At 39.2% G+C, this 20,929-nt stretch overlaps 1 protein-coding gene across 2 annotated transcripts in view; it reads right to left on the bottom strand.

Annotated features, from left to right (window-relative positions):
- METTL16 (methyltransferase like 16) overlaps window positions 1–20,929 on the bottom strand; it is a 71,899-nt gene that overhangs the window by 3,989 nt on the left and 46,981 nt on the right. For both annotated transcript variants that reach the window (XM_028520420.2, XM_036034398.1), the window contains 3 exons: window positions 15,964–16,033; window positions 14,803–14,892; window positions 268–441 (listed from right to left, as the gene is read on the bottom strand). In XM_028520420.2, the coding sequence (XP_028376221.1) occupies window positions 268–441; window positions 14,803–14,892; window positions 15,964–16,033 (334 nt within the window). The remainder of the gene's footprint in view (window positions 1–267; window positions 442–14,802; window positions 14,893–15,963; window positions 16,034–20,929) is intronic.

The raw sequence follows: 20,929 nt of genomic DNA, 5'->3' as shown, positions 1-20,929 counted from the left end.
CTCAGTGGGTTGAGTGCCTGCCTGTGACCCAAAGGGTTGTAGGTTTGATTCCCAGTCAGGGCACATGCCTGGGTTGCAGGCCAGGTCCCTGGTTGGAGACACGTGAGGGGCAACTGGTCAATGTATCTCTCACACATTGATGTCTCTCTCCTGCTCTTTCTCCCTCCCTTCCCATCTCTCTAAAAATAAATAAAACCTTTGAAAAAAGGAAAAGAAAATAAGAAAGAGATAATAAGTACTTCTTCAATGTGTTTATTAATCAGGTACCTTCAGATCAGTGAGAATTTTTTCAATCCATGTTGTTACAACTACTATGCCTTCTACTCTCTCAGAGCCCAAAGGCGACGCTTTAAGAGATAATTCTTTCATCACAGACTCCAACACTACAAATGTAATGGGTTTCCTTGGCTTCTCTAGTTTTCTTCGCTTACTTGGTGGTGACTGAAAGAAAAAGAAGGCATGGGAAAAGAGGAGAAAGTTATCCAAATAATTTAATGCATTACAATGAACTCAGCCAGGGAACTGTCCATGACTTATTACCAATCACAGAGCACTCAAAACACAAAGGCCTTTCTTTGTATGTTTGTTTGTAAAAGTTAACCCTGGAAAATAGGCTTATCACCTCCCCATTTTACAGAAGGGAAAAAAACTAAAATACAGAGAGGCTGTGCAATCAGCTCAAGGTCACACAGGTAGTAACTGTAAAGTTAGGATGTGAACTCTAAACCCAGGTTATTTCTGCCATGCCATGCTTCTGGTGTTTTGCCTGTCACAGGCAACAACTCCTCCAATAACTAAATATCCTTATCTACCTACGATGTCCCCAATGGGCCTGTGTAATTATTTCCTTCATGGCAATTCAAAGACCCCCAAAGGCACTGTGCTCTTTTCTATAAAGAAGTTCATGGCTAAAATCTCCAACTTGTAGTCTGAGCTTATACTTGCTGAGGTTCGAAAGAAAATAGCTGGTGAGCTGAGGCTTGTGAGAGCACGTGCTAAAAATGAGCAGGGTGCTAGGATCACATGGGTGGAAGATGAGGACTGACTGCTGGATCTTGCTCCATAACAGAGCCACTGGTGTGGCATTGCCTCTCAGCTGTGGAGAGGGGGCACCAGAACCAATGAGAACAGTGAATTTGAAAGCTGGTTCCACATAATTCAACTGTCCACTGTCATCTTCCTATTTCAAGCTTGGAAAGTGAACTGTACTTTACCCACTAGAGGGACTCAAGTTCCATTCTATAAACCAAATGACATTGCTGTATTTAAAATTTATTTCCTTAAAGTAAAAAATGTCTAAATATTAAAAAAAACACTCAGCTAAGACCAGATATATTATGGGCACTTTATTTTCAGAAACAGTCTCATACTTGTTGACAAAATTTATCGAAACTTAAAAAAAAAATGAGATAATTTTAAGGTCATGGTCAAAATGAATAGATGAAGATTATATGAAGAAGTCTTAAAAAGAGAAACACCAACTTAGCTTTGCAGATATTTTCCTACAAAAAAAACGAGTCCCTGATGAATTGTGTTGCTGTTAACTCCAAATCTACCTGGAAACAGTGTCAGAGCAGGTACAAACACACACACAGAAAGGTCTAACTACTGGGTGAGGCCTTGTAAGAACTAACCAGCAATCCCATACCCCATACATATATACACAAAATAGCCAGTTTATTCTATGCTAGAAAACTTGATGAGACAAATTCATATTGACATTAAGCCAATAGAATTGTTATTACTCAACTGCCCAGCATAAGAAACATAATTTCACGTCTACTGAGAGCCTAAATATTTTGCACTAAGGAGATTCAGCTGGGGAGGAAGAAAGATGGTGGTGTATAGGAGGATGGGGCAAAAGAAGCAGATTCGCTAAGAAAATAAACAAAACTGAAACAGACTGATGGCTGCCGGAGGGGAGAGGGGTTGGGGACTGAGTAAAAAAGAAGAAGAAATTAGAACTACAAATTGGTAGCCACAAAACAGTCACAGGGATGTACAGGACAGCATAGAAAATCTAGTCAATAATACTGTAAGAACTACGTATGGTGCCACATGGGTACTGGAACTACTGGGGGAACACTTTGTAAAGCGTATGAGTGTCTAACTACTATGCTGCACACCTGAAATTCATACAAAGTAACAATGAATGTAAACTGTAATTGAAAAATAAAATTTAAAAATGAAAAAAAAAAATCAGATTCCCATTACACTTCCCAACATCCATCCAAGGCTGTCACCACGGGAGAGGCCACTGTACCAGGGCCATCCCTAATAGCCCTCCCGGCACACCCAAGGTTATCGACAAATGGTGAAAGGACAGTGCTTTATATCCCTTCTGACAGAGGTGGTAATCCTTTGTGTTCACAAATTCCAACCAGCAAAGCAAAGACAATGCTGCTGCATTTCTTATTTGTCTTGCTGGAGTCAGCCTGCAATCATCCCTTCTCCGAAAGAATGGACTCATCATCATGTCTAGAACTTAAAGGAGAGAAATGCATCCTCACCAAACCTAGCAAGAGCTCTATCAAGGATCCACTTTCCAAGTTCCAAAGGAGTCAGAAACAACAAAATAGACAACTTACTGCCCAGTTATCCCAGGACTAAAATGAAACTCCTCTGTCTCAGATATGGCTCTTATTTACCTTGCACCTGGGCCCCAGTTTTCCATACACAATGATAACTGACAAATCTGGATACACACATATACATACAATAGTCCTAGGATTATTTTAGTTTTACTCTATTATACAATATTGGTACTCAAGGAAGATAATTTGTACTCTCAAAATTCTCAAGCAAAGTTTTTAAACAATTAAAGATGAACTTAAGCCTGGCTTACAGCAATCATTCCTCTCCCCCTCATGTTTATACTGAAAATTCTTAGTAGGCAGGGCCAGAGTAAAATATAGGAGCAGGTCTTAAGAAATTAATAGTTAAAATCAACCCCACAGATCCCTGGTAGTAGGTGATTTTATCACCTGCCACACTAGTAAATAGAAGCTGTCTGTTTTCCCCAATTGAGATTATTTTACTTTGTTAATACGCTTATAATCTCAAACCACAAATTTTTTTTACAGATTTTATTTATTTATTTCCAGAGAGAGGGGAAGGGAGGGAGAAAGAGAAGGAGAGAAACAACCAATGGTTGCTCTCGTGCACCCCCTCAATGGGGACCTGGCCTGCACATGGTCAGGGAATCAAACAGGAGACCCTTTGGTTCACAGGTCGGCACTCAGTCCACTGAGCCACGCCAGCCAAGGCTCAAACCACAAATGTTTTAAATGAAAAGCGCTATACTCAACTGTCATAATCTAATTTAACAGGCAAGATAACATAAATAATTTGTCATTTTAAAGTATAATTAAAAAAATCAATTCTTTACAGTGACTAATTCAGTTTAATGCAAAGGACCAGCAGATAAATTTACAACGGATTTCACATTAGAAGATGTTGTTACCCCGCTGAAATTACAATGTGAAAGAAGCTTGGTAGGGAGCAGTTAATCCCGCAGGGTATACAGGTTTTGTATCTTTTGAATTGCAAGGATTCAACGAATAATAACCAGCAGGCAGAGGACCTTCAAATGTTATTTTGTTGCATTATTAAAAACACATCAGACTGAAACCATAATTGGACAAAAAATAGTTCTTAAATTTGAAAATCTGCTTTAACTAGCAGGACTGTGTATAAATTTCTTAAATCCTCACTCTTAATTTCTAGATTTCACTGGTGCAGTCAGTCAGTCAAGAGACTCTCAAATTACGTATAACCTGACACAAATCCATGTAGCATCTGCCATACTGCCAAGGCTCTGCTGTTAGCGACAGCTAAAGCAACAACTCCCAATGGAGCCACAAGCTACATGAAATTACTGTATTCTTCCTAGTATCTGCAAGAAAGGAAGGGAGTCATTCACGACAACCTGCTGAGCATGAAGCCACAGCCTCCTTGTTTCGACAAGGCAGCTTCTAGAGTGATATGGAGGAGAAAGGAGCACGTTTGGCATGGGGATCTTTGCTGCTCTGCTGCACTCTGAAGGGCTACATCCCCAGGCCCCCAGGCACAAGCAGAATAGCCCATGGGCCAGGATCCAGCACAAACCCTCATGTTTTACAGACACAAAGCCAGCGGGCTGACACTGACACCTGGATGGAGCACCGACAGGAGGTGAGTTGGGAAGGGCAGCCAGACTACCTTGCCAACTTCTCTGTATTCAGATGTGTGCCACCTCTGCTGCCATGAAATAAATGGAATATTTTGTTGCCTAAGGGTGCAGTCTCCTTGTTAACAGTCCAGTGGATATTTCTATTATTATCTTAATCAGGTGGGTCACTGTTCAAAATCTGATCATTACCTATAGGTTATTACCTATATACCTGATCATTACCGGTATATAGGTAATAACAGTAAAAAGTAAAACAGCAAAGGGAAAGAAAAACTTATGTAGAATGCTACCTATCTAAAAGGTGGTTATAACTCTATGGGTATGGATGCCTTTCCTTGTATGAAGAAGTAAACAGTGGAGCCCTGACCAGTGTGGCTCTGTTGGGTGGGCACTGTCCCGCAAAGCAAAAGGTTGACAGTTTGATTCCCTGTCTGGGCGAATGTCTGGGTTGTGGGTTCATTCCCCAGCTGGGGTGTGTACAAGAGGCAACCAGTGGATGTTTCTCACACTGATGTTTCTCTCCTTTTTCTCCCTCCCTTGAAAAAAAAAAAAACCAAGAAGGATAAATTATAAAATTGTTTAAATAGTAATCCATGAAGCAGTGAGGGATCAGAGTTAAAGACAAGAGAAAGAAGCCAGACTTTTGACAACATCACCTTTTTTAAAGATCTGATATTGAAACCATGTAAATATATTTTACAATTACAAAACAAAATTAACACAAAAAGACACTGTGAGATTGTCCCCAAAGACAAAAAAAATGATAAGGCAAAAATTTGCTATTTTCACAAATCTTTCTGTTACTGGTAGTGTTGAGACCTGTGGTGTGACAGCGGGTTAAAACAGACGGCAGTTATGTTACAACTGTATACAGTCAGTGACTGAGCTTGCCGACATGGGATTTTTTCAATAGGAGATATTAAGTAGAAACTGAATAGAAAGTACAGCATAAACTTAGACCATATTTCATCTTTAAAAAGAAAATAATTCCATCCTGACGTGTATAGCTCAGTGGGTTGGGCATCATCCCCACACATCAAACGGTTGCCAGGATTGTGGGCTGGGATCCTGGTTGGAGGCACACGAGAGGCAACCGATAGATGTTTCTCCAGTACATCAATGTTTTTCTCCCCCTCTCTCTCCCTCCTTTACCCTCTCTCTAAAAATAAATGAATAAAATCTCTCAAAAAAAAAGAGAGAAAGAAAATCCCTAACTCTATCCACTGAAAAAGCCTAGAAACAATGACCAACTCAGTAATAACCAACCAAGTGCTCAGATGAATACCTCTAAATATCATTTCCCCTAAAATAAACTAGAGGTCCTTGCAAAAATGGTTGAATGTCCCAGGTCTGGAACAGAAAGAGGCATGAGCCAGGACAACCTGTCACACTACAAAGCACGAAAGCTACCGAAGACTGTAATGGTCACGGTAAGACAATTCAGGAGTCAACCCGAGGAAACTCCGGAGGGCCGAAGGTGGACAATCTATGCATCCAGAAAGATAGTAAGTGTAGTAATGGATTGAAAAATACCAGAAGTGTAAATCCATGAGCTCATAATACTCTAAAAACAAAAACTAAACCACCCTCTTTGGTCACTTTCGGAACTGCTAGGGAACCACCAACTCATCATTCTTAAAAATAAAGCAAAATAATCAAGCGTTTATCCTGCCTTTACCAGGTGAACTGTTGGGTAACAAAATAATTGTTAAGGGCAAATTTCTTTAGCTCTGTCTTTTTAAAAGATTTTATTTATTTTTAGAGAGCAAGGAAGGGACCCTGAGGAAGGACTGAATCTGAAACTCAGGCATGTGCCCTGACTGGGAATTGAACCTTCCACTTTGCAGGAAGATGCCCAACCAACTGAGCCACACCAGTCAGGGCAGGTAAATTTCTCTTTAGAAAAACTTTAGAAAAAGATGCAAGCAAACATTATGTACTTCCTGATAAAGTATACCACACACCTAGGAAGCCCTTTCATTCCCGAAAATCAAATCTGTATTTGATCAAATCTCTAGATGTAAATACTAATTTACAGGAAAGACAGGGTCTGAGGAACACCACAGAAGTGCACTCCAAAAAAATCTAGATATAAAAAACTCCATGGGACAAATATCCCAGTTTCTTCAACCAATAAGGGAGGGAGGGAGGGAGATAAAGGGGAAAGGAGAGGAGGGAGAGAGGAAGAAAAGGGGAGAGGGCACTTACACAGTAAAAGCAGCTCAAAGGGTATGTCAACAACCACAATGTGTAAAACTTAAGAACCTAGTTTGACAAACTTGACAACATCTGATCATCTACAGAGATGACATGAGGAATTATTGTAAATCATTTCAGTTGTGATTGTGATATTATGGGTTTTTTTAAAAAAGAATCTTTATCTTTAGAGATGAAAATAGTTAGGGATGAAGTAACATGCTGAGATTTGCTTCAGAACTTGAGGGCAGAAGAAGAGGAGTACATGGGGTTACGGATGCAACAAGAATGGGCACCAACTGTCAACAGTGAAGCGGGTGACAGACAAGATGGGAGCCCAATAAATGAGAGTTATATCTTTTCTGAAATTTCATATTTACCATAATCAAAAGTTTCCTTTAAAAGTTTCTTGAATGTGAAAGATCAAATGATAAAGCTTTTAGAATATAGGAGAAAGTATTCCTGACCTTGAAATAAGTAAAGATTTTAAAAATTTATTTATTTTCAAAGAATAGGGAAGGGAGGGAGAAAGAAAGGGAGAGAAACACTGATGTGCGAGAGATACACTGACTGGTTGTTTCTCACACGTCTCCAACCAAGGACCTGGCACACAACCCAGGCAGGTGACCTGACTGGGAATCAAACTGGCAACCCTTTGGTTCGTAGGCCAGCACTACTCAATCCACTGAGCCACACCAGCCAGAGCAGGAAAGATTTTTTTAAACAAGACACAAAAAGCACTAACCACCAACAAAGGAAAAGACTGGTACATTGGATTAAATTAAAATGACAATTTGTTTTTTATCCAAAGGTGTTGACAAGCTAACACCTGGGAGAAAATATTAGTAACATACAGAGTGGGGCAAAAGTAGGTTTATAGTTGTTCATATGGAAAATAATACAATAATAAATAAGTAATAATATGAGAACAAACTATTTTATGTACTCACAACTATAAACCTACTTTGCCCCAGCCTGTACTAAAAGGAGGCCTATGTCCAGAAAAATACCGAAAATGGCTACACTTCAGTTTTTCTTTTTTTGACATTATTTGTTATTGTATTTTTCCATTACCATTTATCCCTCCATATACCCTCTTCCACCTCCATCCCCCCCAGCAATCACCATACTGTTGTCCATGTCCATGAGTTCTATCTTTTTTCTTTTTTGCTCAATCCCTCCATCCCCACCCCTCCAGGACAATTCCATTTTTAAAAAATGTAGTAATACGGCCCTGGCTGGCGTAGCTCAGTGGATTGAGCACGGGCCGGGAACCAAAGTGTCCCAGGTTCGATTCCCAGCCAGGATACATTCCTGGGTTGCAGGCCATAACCCCCAGCAACCGCACATTGATGTCTCTCTCTCTCTCTCTCTCTCCCCCCCCCCCCCCTCTAAAAAAATTAAATAAATAAAATCTTAAAAAAAAAAGAAAGTGTTCACTTATATATGTGGTGAACATTAAAAAAAATGTAGTAATACAATAGGCAAGAAATGCAGACACTTGACATAAAGAGAATACCCAAACAGTAGATAGGATATCTAAAAAGATGTTAAACCTCATGACCCAGGAATTCCACTCCTAGGTCATACTCAACTGAGATGTAAAATCATGTACAAGAATGTTCACAGAAACATTATTCATAACACTTACACACTGGAAACTCAAATGTCTCTAAATAGTAGAATGGATAAACTGTAGCATACTCATAAGATACAGTAATACTATTTCAAGGGACAAACTCTTCCTTGAACCAATGCAGGTAAATCCCACATACATAATTTGTATGAAAGAAACTAGATACTAAAGATCACCAACAGGAGGGAGGGGTTAGTAATTAGAAGTGAGCCTGAGAGGAATTTGGGTTGCTGGTAAATAAGGCATTAAGATTCAAATTTATAACTAATATCTTTCTATAAAAGCACATACCTTTCCATTTTTAAAAGTTTACAAAATTAAATCAGAATAGAAACAGAACCAAGGCAATTAAAATGGTCTAAAGTTGATAAATGAAGAAGTAAAGGTAAAAGTATATTTTTTTTTCTAGAGTATTGCTATCCAGTAGAACTTTGTCATGACAGAAATGTTCCGTATCTGTGCTGGCCAATATGGTAGCTTCTAGCAACGTGTGACTATTGGAACACTTGAAATGTAGCTAGTGAGACTCAGAAACTGAATTTTAATTTAATTTAATTTCAATTTAAAGAGTCAGTGCACTCGTGACCAGCGTATTGGACAGCAGAGATCAAGAGCTATGGAGGTACCACCACCCTGGTCAGTGTGGCTCAGGTGGTTGGAGCAACATCTATCCTGTAAACCCAAAGGTGGGGTTTGATTCCTGGTTAGGGCATATACGTATGTTGCGAGCTTGGTCCCCCACTGGGGGGTCTATAGGAGGCAACCAATCAATGTTTCTCTGTTACACTGATGTTCTCCCCCAACTCCCCACCTAAAAGCAATGTAAAAAATGTCCTCAGGTGAGGATTTAAAAAAAAAAAAAAGGGAGAGCTCTATGGAGGTACCACCATAGAAAAAAGAATCCACTACTGTATGTTCTTTCTGGGGAGTGGGATGGTATAAAAAGGCTGGGATGGTATAAAAAGGTTGTCATGGGGCTAACTTGCTTATGATAACTTCTTCTGTACTATTTGATGTGTAAATTTCCATATGTGTAGAATTAAATTTTAATTTTAAAAAAGAAACTACTCACCCTGGCCAGGTGAGTCAGTTGTTGAAGTGTCATCCTGTACACCAAAGGGTTGTGGGTTTGATTCCCAGTTAGGACACATACCTGGGTTGTGGGTTTGATCACCGGTTTGGGTGCATACAGAAGGTAACCAACCAATAATGTTTCTCTTTCGCATAGATGTTTTTCTCTCTCCCCATCCCTCCCCTCATCCCCTACATCTAGCCCCCTTCCTTTCTCTCTAAAATCAATAAAAATGGAAAAAATCCTTGGAAGAGGATTAGGAAAAACAGGGGATAAAAAAAAGCAAAAAGCCATGTAATAGTCTTAAGAACTACCTCTCAGCTATTACAAAAAAATCGCCGGGGCGGGGGGGAGGGGGGGGGGATGCAGACAACTGTACTTGAACAACAATAAAATTTAAAAAAAAATCTAACCCACTTTTAAAGTACAAAGGTATTTTATTCTGAATACTATTCCAAATTAGTTATGTGGGCTTTGAAAACAATTTTAACAAAACTCCAAACTTCAAAAGAGAATTCCCTTAGGAATTAAAAATCATTAGAAACTGAAACCAAAAGAAAATGTTTTGATCAATGGCAACAGAACAAATGTAAGACCTACTAGCCGGGGAGGGAGTGTCTGAGGTGACTGGTGCCACCGAACCTGAACACCTCAACCTGTAACTCAAGAAAAAGTGACAATCCAAACAAACAGACAAACAAACAAATAAGACACATCAAACTAGCACTGTAGTTAATTCTGTAAGCTGCATTTTGGGGGCCAGAAAGGTAAAACAAAATAAAAATAGAAATGATTCTATAAATAGAATTACTCTTTTTTATGATTTATAAAATTAACCTTATTATTTGTTATACTTTGTAAAAATAATAATGGAACCAAGTAATAAATATAGGGTACTCTTAGATGATCAATTTGACTCAATATTAAAATTATTTAATTTTTAAAAACGAAAATAAACACATGTATAGAATAGAATATAAACTTCAAATGGATTTTAAAAGAGAAAAGTACAGGACACTTCATGGCATAGTGTGAGTTATCGTCATGTTGGTGCTCAGGAGTTTGTCAGTAACTGTTTTCTGCTACAGTTGGTACTTCAGTGGAAAAGTCTGAGAATCACTGTCCTACATCATTTGCTCCTTTACTTTCATTCATTTGATGATTACTATTTGAGGATCAGACATTTATGCTAGGTTGGGGCTACATAAAAGATACAAAGACAGAAATACGGACAAGTACTACAGTGAAGACAGAAGAAGGATCCCAATGTTAGCTTCAGAAGAGTCAGGACAAGCTTCACAGAAGGTAGTATCTGAACTAACTTGATAGATGAGGTGTCTGATGGTGAGAGAGGACTCTCCTGACAATTTTTAGTAATCTAATGACTACTTAGGTATTCTCTTTATGTCAAAAAACAAAAAAAGGAATCTCAGCAGTAACGCAACATTCCTGTAGCACCAAACTGGAAAATGATAATATATTTTACTTAGCACTTACTATATAGCAGGCACTGTGTTAAGTATATTTAATCCACAACACCCTATGTCGTGGGTATTATCATTACCCCCCATTTTATAAATAAGGACACTGAAGCTTAGAGAAGTTAAATAACCTGCTCAACATAAAACTAGGTAGGGGCCAACTCACAAAAGGAATTTTCTATACACCATACAATAGTTTTGGTGTTTATCCACCGTGCCAGAGTTAAACAAATCACCAATTCAAAGTATATACAAATGACTGAAAAAGATAAGTGCAAGTCCAGAGATTTCTATGGGCTGAATGGTTAAGAAGGTTTTATGCAGAAATTGGAACTGAGCTGGGCTGCAGTAGAGAGAAGTCCGAGAGAAGGACTAGACAGAGAACGGACTGTGAACAAAGGCTTTTATGATGCCGAAGTCAAAGCTGACTGGGTGCCAATATGGTAGAAAACAGTACAGTCAGAAAAACAGGGAGAGACTAGGATGAAGTCAAAGGCAGATCTGGAAGGCCCAATGAGCCAAACAAGGACACTGGCAGTAGGTAGCCACTCATAAGTTTTTGAGCAGAAAGGTGAGCTAAGGATGAGCCCAAGCGACTCTTACAAGAAAAGAGGGGTTGCTGAGGATGGTCTACAAACAAGATGATGAGGGCCTACGGGAGCAGGTTCTTACATGGCCAGAGTGGAGTAAACGGCAGTACTGTAGAAAGCAGAGTATCATCAGAGTGACGAAGAGTACAGGTTATGAAATCAGACTAATCTGGGTTCCAACCTGACATTTTAGAGCCTCAAGTTTACTCATTTAGTAAGTGAAAATAATACCATCTCATTCACTTGATTGTTGTCAGGTTTATATGAAATGATAGATAATGTGTGTGAAGTGAACCATTCAAACAACAAAGATAATATCCAGGTCCTCAAATCTACTAATGTTCTGCTCTCAATGCTGCACCTTAGTTGTACTACATCATTGCTTTCCACTGTCAGAAAATACTGAGCACCAACAATAACAATTCCTCCTCCATGAAGTCACCTCTGACAGCCCAGCCTGAACTCAGCTCTCTAACTCTCAACCATTCTGGTCCCTACCATCATTTCAGCACTTACTCTTATACAATTTTGCATAAATGACTCATGTGTTTTTCTCCCCCCCTAAAATTAATCATCATAAAGGACAGAAAATGGTGTCATTTCCTTGGTATTATCACAATGAAGATCATACTTAATAAGTAAATAAAAAGAGAGCCCTTAGCTTTGGTTTTGCTCAAGAGCTCAACTCCCTAATCATCACATCTGTTTTATAATGTATAACTTGGTATAGTATTGTTTTTCAAACCATTTCTTAACGATGAATCCTTTAAACAAATAAAATCAATACATAACATTGCTAAAAGCAGATAGCTCTGGTTAAAATGAGAGTCCAGCCTGAAGTACCAACTTGATGTCTGCCCCCAACTGTCATCCCCTGGGACATTTACATGGAATCCCTAATCTATCTGGAACTTGTTTGAAAACCTATGGAGTTGTCAGCACAGCCACTGTCAGGAGACCCCAAACCCTGACAACACTAACAAGGTGACCTAATTAATTTTCCCCTTCCCTCCCCCTGCTTTTCAATCCCAAAGGCTCTCTAGTCATTGCTCCCTAGATAGGGAAGTCCTAGGAAATGCCCTGAATGCAGAGGAAGAATTTTTTAAAACCAGAGTTCCTGGACAAGGCTCATACCAAGAGTGTCCAAGTTGCTGGAGACACATTATTTTTCCTTTTTCTTTTAACAAGCATCAAACTTCTGAAAGCAAAGCTAAAATAACGCCTGGAGCAATTAGAAAGAAGCTGGGACAAAGAGCCATTCTAAGTGGCTTGTTAAAATTCTGCAAAGAAACAGTCCTTACAAGATGCTTCCTTATATTCATCATCAATCAAAAACAATTGTACAAAAATTCTGTCAACACTAAGACTTGTCTTTTTGTTGCTAAAATAAATCCAGACAAGAGCAATGGCCTTACTGCAGGCATTTGAATCAGGAGTGAATTAGAATTTTTCAGCACTCAGCACCAACAAAAAGGAGTCAGTTAGGTCTGTGATAAGTAAAAACATAAGTTGCCATAGTAACCTGCACATTTACCCTAAAAAGGCCGTACTGGGGATGAGAGGCAGGGAAGTAGGTCAATATTTCTGCCTAACGAGCTCTAGTTCTTGGCCTCCTCTCCTCATTTAAAGCAGCATCCTTCTTCTCCACCCCCAAAAGTAGCAATAGGGGGAAAATCAGGTGATAGTCACTCCTTCAAAAAGCAAGGGGTGAGGGGTGGTCCAAGCAGAGGGAAGGAGAACCAAGAGAACAGCCCATGAAAAACCTCATGCGTGCCCTGGGACTACCCCTGGAAAAGCAGTTACTAATTAAGAGCACCAGTGCTAAGAAACTGTTGCTGGGTTACCACAAGTCAGAAATTGCCATTTTCCCTGTAGCAATTTAAGTGCACCTAATGGAACACTTGGGAATGCATTATTAACAGCTTTGGGTTGGGATAGTGATGGGGACAGATCAGTACTCTGGCATGGAAGAAAGCTGAGACTCAGCAAAAGACATTCTTTGATGGCTGAAACTATGGAAAGGGCTCAAGGATGGCCTAAAAGACAGACAGGGAGGGAGGGAGGGAAGCTTAGAAGATTCCTTTTCAAAATAAGCTGCTTTTACTAACAAAGAAACATAGTGCCCTTTGATACTTTGATCTGAAATAACTACTAATCCAAGAGTGTGAGGGCAACTCTGGTCTCTGAGATGATGTGAAGAGTGTCAGAGCTCATTATGAGCTCTTCCACCTGCAGTGCCAACAAATGTGGGAAGCAAGTTAAACAGAAAACATTTGGAAACAGGTGCAGTTCACTTTCCTACAGCTGTCAGTGTCTGCATAGGAATAACCCAGGGCATCACTAATGATTTTAACAATATGGTGTAACAGCCGTAGTATTCTAGAAGATGACAGAAAAAGAAGCAAGGTCCCAAACGCAAAAACATCTTTTTAACCAGTGACTATTTCAAACCCTAACCTTTAGATACCCTACAGCAATCACTGTACAGAGAGGTGGGTCTAGGCTTCCATGGGACAGGCCATTCAAACTTGACTGTGAAACTCATTTCAACTCAGCAGCATACCTAGCTGCAGAGTGTTAGGAAGGACAGGCTCAGTTTCAAATTCAAGCTCATGTATTCAGAAACATCTGCAAATTGTCCCCATCTTCATCTGTATGTGTCTCTACTCCTCTGCCCCGTGACAGTGGGGAAAGCAGCTCATAGACACAGCAACATTTAAGATGACTTTAGAGATGGAGAGCAGCCAAGACCTTTGGAGAGGAGCACTGAGAATTACCCTATTCTATAGGCAAAGGTCTAGAGATCTGAAGGGTCAGGCACTAGGCCTCCATCAACACTATGGGCAGGAGGAGCACAAATGGAGCAAAGTGTGCCTAAACTTAAGGGGGGAGACTACAGACGAGAGTCAACCACTTTTACGAGGGAAATGTGAGAACAAACAGATGCTATTTTATTACAACTTTTCAGTATAGCCCAGAAAATATATTCAGTCTCATAAGTTCATAAGTCTTTTTCCTTTACACATAGCAACAAAGAGGACAAGGAGAAGTATGTGGAACAAATCATTTTAAAAAAAATGTTCAAGTTCAATCATGCACAAAGTAGAGAACAGGATAATGATCTATCACCCAGCTTCAAAAACTGATCAGTATTCTAGTGTTAATCTTAAACCAACATAGGGATCACTCTAGTAAAGTGCTCTAAGTGTTACACATCAAAAGCTGGCAAACCCAAAGGGCAAATTTCTGTGTACAACCGGGAGCCCCAGGAGATAGCTACTCCAGGAAAGCAGCAGCGGGCAAAGAAAAACAGACTTCCACTTCACTTCTTGAGGAGTGTCCAACAGAATTATACCCACAAAGTGTTTCTACAACTTATATTATCTGAATCTATAATTCCTAAAAGATGCATTTCCAATTCATTTATGTTTGCTGAGCAAGAATCACTGTGTTGCACCAACTCACGGGGAAGGCCCCACAGTGACCACAGCCAGCCTTCCAGGACTGTGTCTTATTTACAACTACCTTCAATTCTGATGCAAGCATTTGGCGCAAACTTCAGGGATACAGGACAACACAATAGTAATTCATTTATGACCTACTAAAACCCACCACGCGCTGGCATTTGGAGAAATTGAAGCAAGGTCTCTACTTACTGGTACTCTTACATCATCATAAAAACTCCAAGCCAAGGCCCATCTCATTGTCCGACCTTGACAGAATTCAGTGTAGGTGACTTTAGGAACCTGAAACCAACAAGCACAGCATCTCATCAAACTGAAGTCATTCTATCAATATGTTTCTAGCTGCTGCCTCATGTGAAATTGTGTGTTAATCAGTTAACAAACACTACTATCAAAAACAATTATGTACAGCTGCCTAAAATCAATGAATAAATTATCTCAACAAAGTTATAGTTTTTTTCCCCCTACTACTATAAAACATTAGAGAGAATTTATAGTTCTGGCTTGAGATCCAAATAAATGAGACACCCAAAACACAGCTCTTCAAAGAATCTTTGGTAAAATGATTTGAATGTTTTTTTTGTTTTCTTTTTCCAAGAAAGAGAGCCACCAAATGGCTAAACACAGCTATGTAGTTTCCTTTTTGTCTATCAGATTTTAAGAAAGAAAAAACTAGTTTGTAGCTATTCTAATTTTAACAACAACAACAACAAAAAAGGTGTGGTAGGGAACATAAGATAAATAGGATGTCAGAGATAAATCAGCAATCAGAAATTTGGCTTCTATCACTGACTCCACATTTGATCTCCTTCTCTGAAAAGTCATCCTGCTCAGGCTTACTCAGGCGAAAGCACAAAATGGGAGGGTCATTGGGAAGGGAGGGGGGAGTATGTATTTGCCACCTGCTTTGCAAAACAGAATCAAGGGGCTGAACCAGCATGGACTGTACCACAGTGGGAAACTATGCTGAGGATTGTTCTGGTTCTAGTTCTTTCATAACTAGACGCATAATCTAGAACAAGTCTCTTAGCTTATGTAGCCCTGAGTTTCTACAGTTACAAAGGAGTCAGATGTGAAGTCAGCAGGAGGCAGATACCAACCAAGTTTTTTGATTTCTGGTTTCTCTGACATTCTACACATCCTGTTTTGCCACTTTCTTTGTTACAAGTAATTGTCAAACAAGGCCTTATTTAAATAATTTATAAAAAGTCCCTTTTAGCCCCAACATTACAAAATAAAAAAATAAACAAGCAAAGATAAAAACCCACTTAGAGACTGAAAGTAAAAGGAAAATTCTATATTCCAACTACCACCAAGAGTAGGGACACAAGAACAGTAATGACAAAGGCTTACCCCTTGTATACGAAGTTCTTCCTTCAGAGGAGCAAGGCTGCATTTCTTTCCCAGCATACAGCTATACCATCTGGGGGTTAAAATCAGACAAATAAAACACTGTTTACGTAGTTACATTTTTAAAAAACTGATTTGAGAGAGAGAGAGGAGGGAGAAGGGGGGGCAGAGAAACAGTAATTTTGTTGTTCCACTTATTTATGCATTCATTGGTTGCCTCTTGTATGTGCCCTGACCAAAGATCAAACAAACAACCTTGGCATAGGAGGCGACACTCCAACCAACTGACCTACTCGGCCAGGGCTATGTGGTTACATTTTTAAATTAAGCGTTATTCCAGTGAACAAGATTAGAACAGTAGCAAACAAATGCTGAATTAAATTATAAGTGACAAAAATAAGAATTGTATATAAAGTATTTAGACAAAGAAGAAATCTAGCCAAGCAAAATAAGCCCAAAGCAATTTAAAAAAGAAAAATCCACTTAGCCTCACCATCATTCAGGGCTGTTATATATTTCTAAAGAAACTGAAAGAGTGAGAGGTCACACCTGTGATGCTCAGAATACAGCCCATTTAACCTTAGGACAGATATTAGTTAATAAATAATCATTAAAACATATATACCTGAAACTAATATAATGTGTCAATTATACCTCAATAACAACAATAAACATATACTGTATAAACACCCCCTCCCCATATAAAAAAAATTATAGCCCTGGCTGGTGTGGCTCAGTGGATTGAGTGCTGGCCTGCAAACCAAAGGCATTTCAATTCCCATTCAGGGCACATGCCTGGGTTGTAGACCAGGTCCCCAGTAGGGGGCGCATGAGAGGCAACCACACATTGATGTCTCTCCCTCTTTCTCCCTCCCTCTCCCTCTCTAAAAACAAACAAATAAATAAAGGCAAATAAATAAAGAACAGAAGTTATGTCTTCTAATTACTAAAAAAAAATTTGAAAAGTATAATAAACATACAGGATTTCTCTGTAGCCTATGAAGGATTAACTACTATGGGAATTTCCCTTTCACCATCAGCAACTAGGAACTTGACAAAATATATGAAAAAAATGTTTTTCAGGCACTGGATAACTGAAGACCTATGATCTCAAACAGAGAAACAAACAAGGTGAGTCCTACAACTGCCAGAGCTTACTGCCTGAAGGAAATTTCCAAGCTGCAATGCAGAAAAAGAAGACTCATGCAGAGCCTAATAATCTTGCTGAATTGATGAGTGAGATATTGGAGTTATGAGAGGCCAAAGCAGTAAGGATTTAAATAGCAAAATACAAAAGGAGCTGCATAAGCAGAATTCTGGGCACCTGCAGAAGAGTTCCCTGGAATATTTTGCAGAACAAGTATCTGCACAGGTGAGGCCAGGGAAACTACTCCCAGACAGAAGTAAACTGAACAATTCCTGGAGTCCAGACAGAGATGGGATTAGTCTGTGGTTCCCCAAGGGAGAGCAGACAGCCCTTGCTGATAAAAGGGGTATCTATCTAGTAGAGTTCTGAAAGCATACTGTTTTATAATGGGACTAGAAGCTATTCTGTATGTCCCCTACTGAAGCTTCAAACTGATCACAAATAAGAAATCATCAGAACAAAATCCAATACTCTTTAAAAAAGAAATACACTGAATGACAGCATCACAAAACATAAGATCTGCAATGTATAGGATCTAATAAAAAATTACCAGACATTAAAAGAAGCAGGAAAATAACTCACAACCAGGATTTAAAAATCATTTTTGGTCAATTGGAAACAGACCAAGGCTTCATTTAGCAAAATACCATTTAGGTTTACCCATGTTGTTGCCAGTGGCAAGACTTCATTCTTTTTTATGGCTGAGTACTATTCCATGATCTATATCTGTATCTCTATAACTCCATCCCACATCTTCTTCAGTTTGCATACCAAAGTCATGCTCAAGCTGGGCCCTTTGCCATCTCTAAAAAATGGCTAGCCTCTCTCCAGTGGCGGTCCCTCTCCAGCCAAAAAGATTTTCAAGGAGTCAAAACATGATAATACATAGAAAATTAAAAATATTTACAATACAAAGACAGGTACATAAGTCTACATTGTGTGTGACCCCACGTATATGAAAGTCTAGCCCAGGCAAACACTATCTGACAGAGGGATCAGTGGTCACTGGAGGCTGACATGGGTGAGGCAAACAGCAATGGGGCACTATGGAACTTTTTAGGGTGATGGAAATGTCCTGTATCTTGACTGTGGTGGTGGTAACATACATATTTGTCGAAACTCATCAAACTGTACACTTAAAACTGGAGAATTTTATTCCAATTTGTATGCAAGTTATACCTCAAAAATCATTTAAATATAAATTTCTAAGTGTGATATATCTTGTTTCTTCAAATATATATAAAGAATAGTTAATAGAGTCATGTTTCACATATTTCTCTGCTTATAACAGCTTAGTTACACTAGCAATACACAGTTATCCTGCATTTTTTCAAATCATCATAATTACTCCTGTGTCAGCTGAAATTTATCTAATTGTACATTATTTTTTAAACTTTTTCATTTATTGATTTTAGGAGGAGAGAGAGAGAGATGAAGAGAAAGAGAAATATCAATTTGTAGTTCCAGTTACTTTTGCATTCATTGTTTCATTCTAGTATGTGCCCTGACCAGGAAATGAACCCACAACCTTGGTGTACCAGGACGATGCTCTAGCCAGTTGAGATATCCAGCCCGTGTTGATTGCACATTATTATTATTATTATTCTCTCCTGAGGATATTTCCCTTGATTTTAGAAAGGCAGAAATATCAACGTGAGAAACATCAATCAGTTACCTCCTATAAGTACGTAGACTGGGGATCAAACCACAACCTATGTACGAGGGGTGACCCCCCAAACCAGAAATTATCTTCTGGAGAGTGGGCCTCTTGTAGTACGCTATTCCACCACTAGGTGAGTGTTCTAGGAACCCATCTCTATGAGTGGTCCACTTGGCATTGTTGTGAGAGGCTGCGTTCACCTTCAGTGATTTTTTTTTTAAGGCTGTTTCAACGCATTTGCCCATTTCATGATGAGTGATTTATGAGCACACCTGCCCACATCATGCAGAGTGTTCGGCAGTTTTTGACCAAAAACAGCATGACCGTTGTGCCCCACTCTCCCTATTCACACAATCTTGCCTCAGGAGACTTTTTTTTTGTTTTCCCAGGTGAAAAAGTCTTCAAAGGGAAACTTTTTGCGGCTGTGGAAGAGGTGAAACAAAAAATGGTAGAAACATTAATAGGCATCAAAACTGATGAGTTCAAGCCCTGGCTGGCGTAGCTCAGTGGATTGAGCATGGGCTGCGAACCGAAGTGTCACAGGTTTGACTCAGTCAGGGTACATGCCTGGGTTGCAGGCCATGACCCCCAGCAACCGCACATTGATGTTTCTCTGTCTCTTTCTCCCTCCCTCCCCTCTCTAAAAATAAATAAATAAAATCTTAAAAAAAAACCTGATGAGTTCAAAATCTGTTTTGAGCAGTGGAAAAAAGTCTCAATAGCTATACTTCATCAAATGGAGAACTTTGAAGGTGACTAAAGTTTAAACATGTAAGACTACACACTTTTTTTTAATAAATAAATTCCAGGTTTTTTCAGTGGGTCCCCCTCATATGTGCCCTGACCAGGGATCAAACCCTTTTGGTGTACAGGGACAACACTCCAACCAACTGAGCCATCTGGTCAGGGTGTACATTACTTTTAAGGAAGAAATACACTATTATATTGCTTTAGAAATAGAGTTTACTAACAAATATTTTGTTTTCATTATTTGTGCATTCAAGAACAGGTGACTGCCCCTATTTTTGTTTTATCGATCCCTTTTCCCTTTGAAAATACAATGGAATAATTGTTCTACCTAAGGTACTTTGAACAAACCTGGGTGAATTTAGCTAGAACATAATCAATTTCATTTAGTGGTTTTAAAATGTTTGGAAGAAAAATAATATGCTCCCTTTAAGAAGACAATGTATAAATGGAGAATTTAAAGGAATTTAAAAGTCTTTGGTATGTTAGGAACAAGATGAAGAAAAAAAAATTAAGCTCTCGGACCCCTGCCCCACATACAGCGTAACAACCCAGAAACTGGGTTGCCCCGCCCAGGTAAACACCTAAGGCTCCACCCCTCACCACGTAACAGGCACGTCAAGACCAAAAAAAAAAAAAAAAAAAAAAAAGTCCAAATGAAAGAACAGATCAAAGCAGAAAAAATACAACTAAGCGATAAAGGGATAGCCAACCTATAAGATGCACAGTTCAAAACACTGGTAATCACGATGTTCACAGAATTGGTTGAATTTGGTAGCAAATTAGATGAAAAAAAAATGAAGGCTATGCTAAGTGAAATGAAGGAAAGTGTATAGGGAACCAACAGTAATGGGAAGAAAACTGGGACTCAAATCAATGGAGTGGACCAGAAGGAAGAAAGAAACATACAATCAGAAAAGAATGAAGAAATAAGAATTCAAAAAAATGAGAAGAGGCTTAGGAACCTCCAGGATATCTTCAAATGTTCCAACATCTGAATTATAGGGGTACCAGAAGGAGAACAGGAAGAGCAATAAGTGGAAAAGTTATTTGAACAAATCATAAGGGAGAACTTCCCCATTCTGGCTAAGGAAATAGACTTCCAGGAAGTCCAGGAAGCTTAGAGAGTCCTAAAGAAGTTAGACCCAAGAAGGAACACACCAAGGCACATCATAATTACCTTTGTCAAGGTAAAAATGGAGAGAATCCTAAAAGCAGCAAGAGAAAAGGAGTTACCTACAAAGGAGTTCCCATCAGACTGTCAGCTGATTTCTCAAAAGAGACCTTGCAGGCAAGAAGGGGCTGGAAAGAAGTATTCCAAGTCATGTAAGGCAAGGAACCTACATCCAAGATTGCTCTATCCGGCAAAGCTATCATTTAGAATGGAAGGGCAGATAAAGTGCTTCTCAGATAAG

This window comes from Phyllostomus discolor, chromosome 8, assembly GCF_004126475.2.
Source record: "Phyllostomus discolor isolate MPI-MPIP mPhyDis1 chromosome 8, mPhyDis1.pri.v3, whole genome shotgun sequence".
In the NCBI taxonomy this organism is placed as follows: domain Eukaryota; kingdom Metazoa; phylum Chordata; class Mammalia; order Chiroptera; family Phyllostomidae; genus Phyllostomus; species Phyllostomus discolor.
Note: the sequence above shows the minus strand (reverse complement) of the source record. Positions and strands in the feature narration are given on the sequence as shown.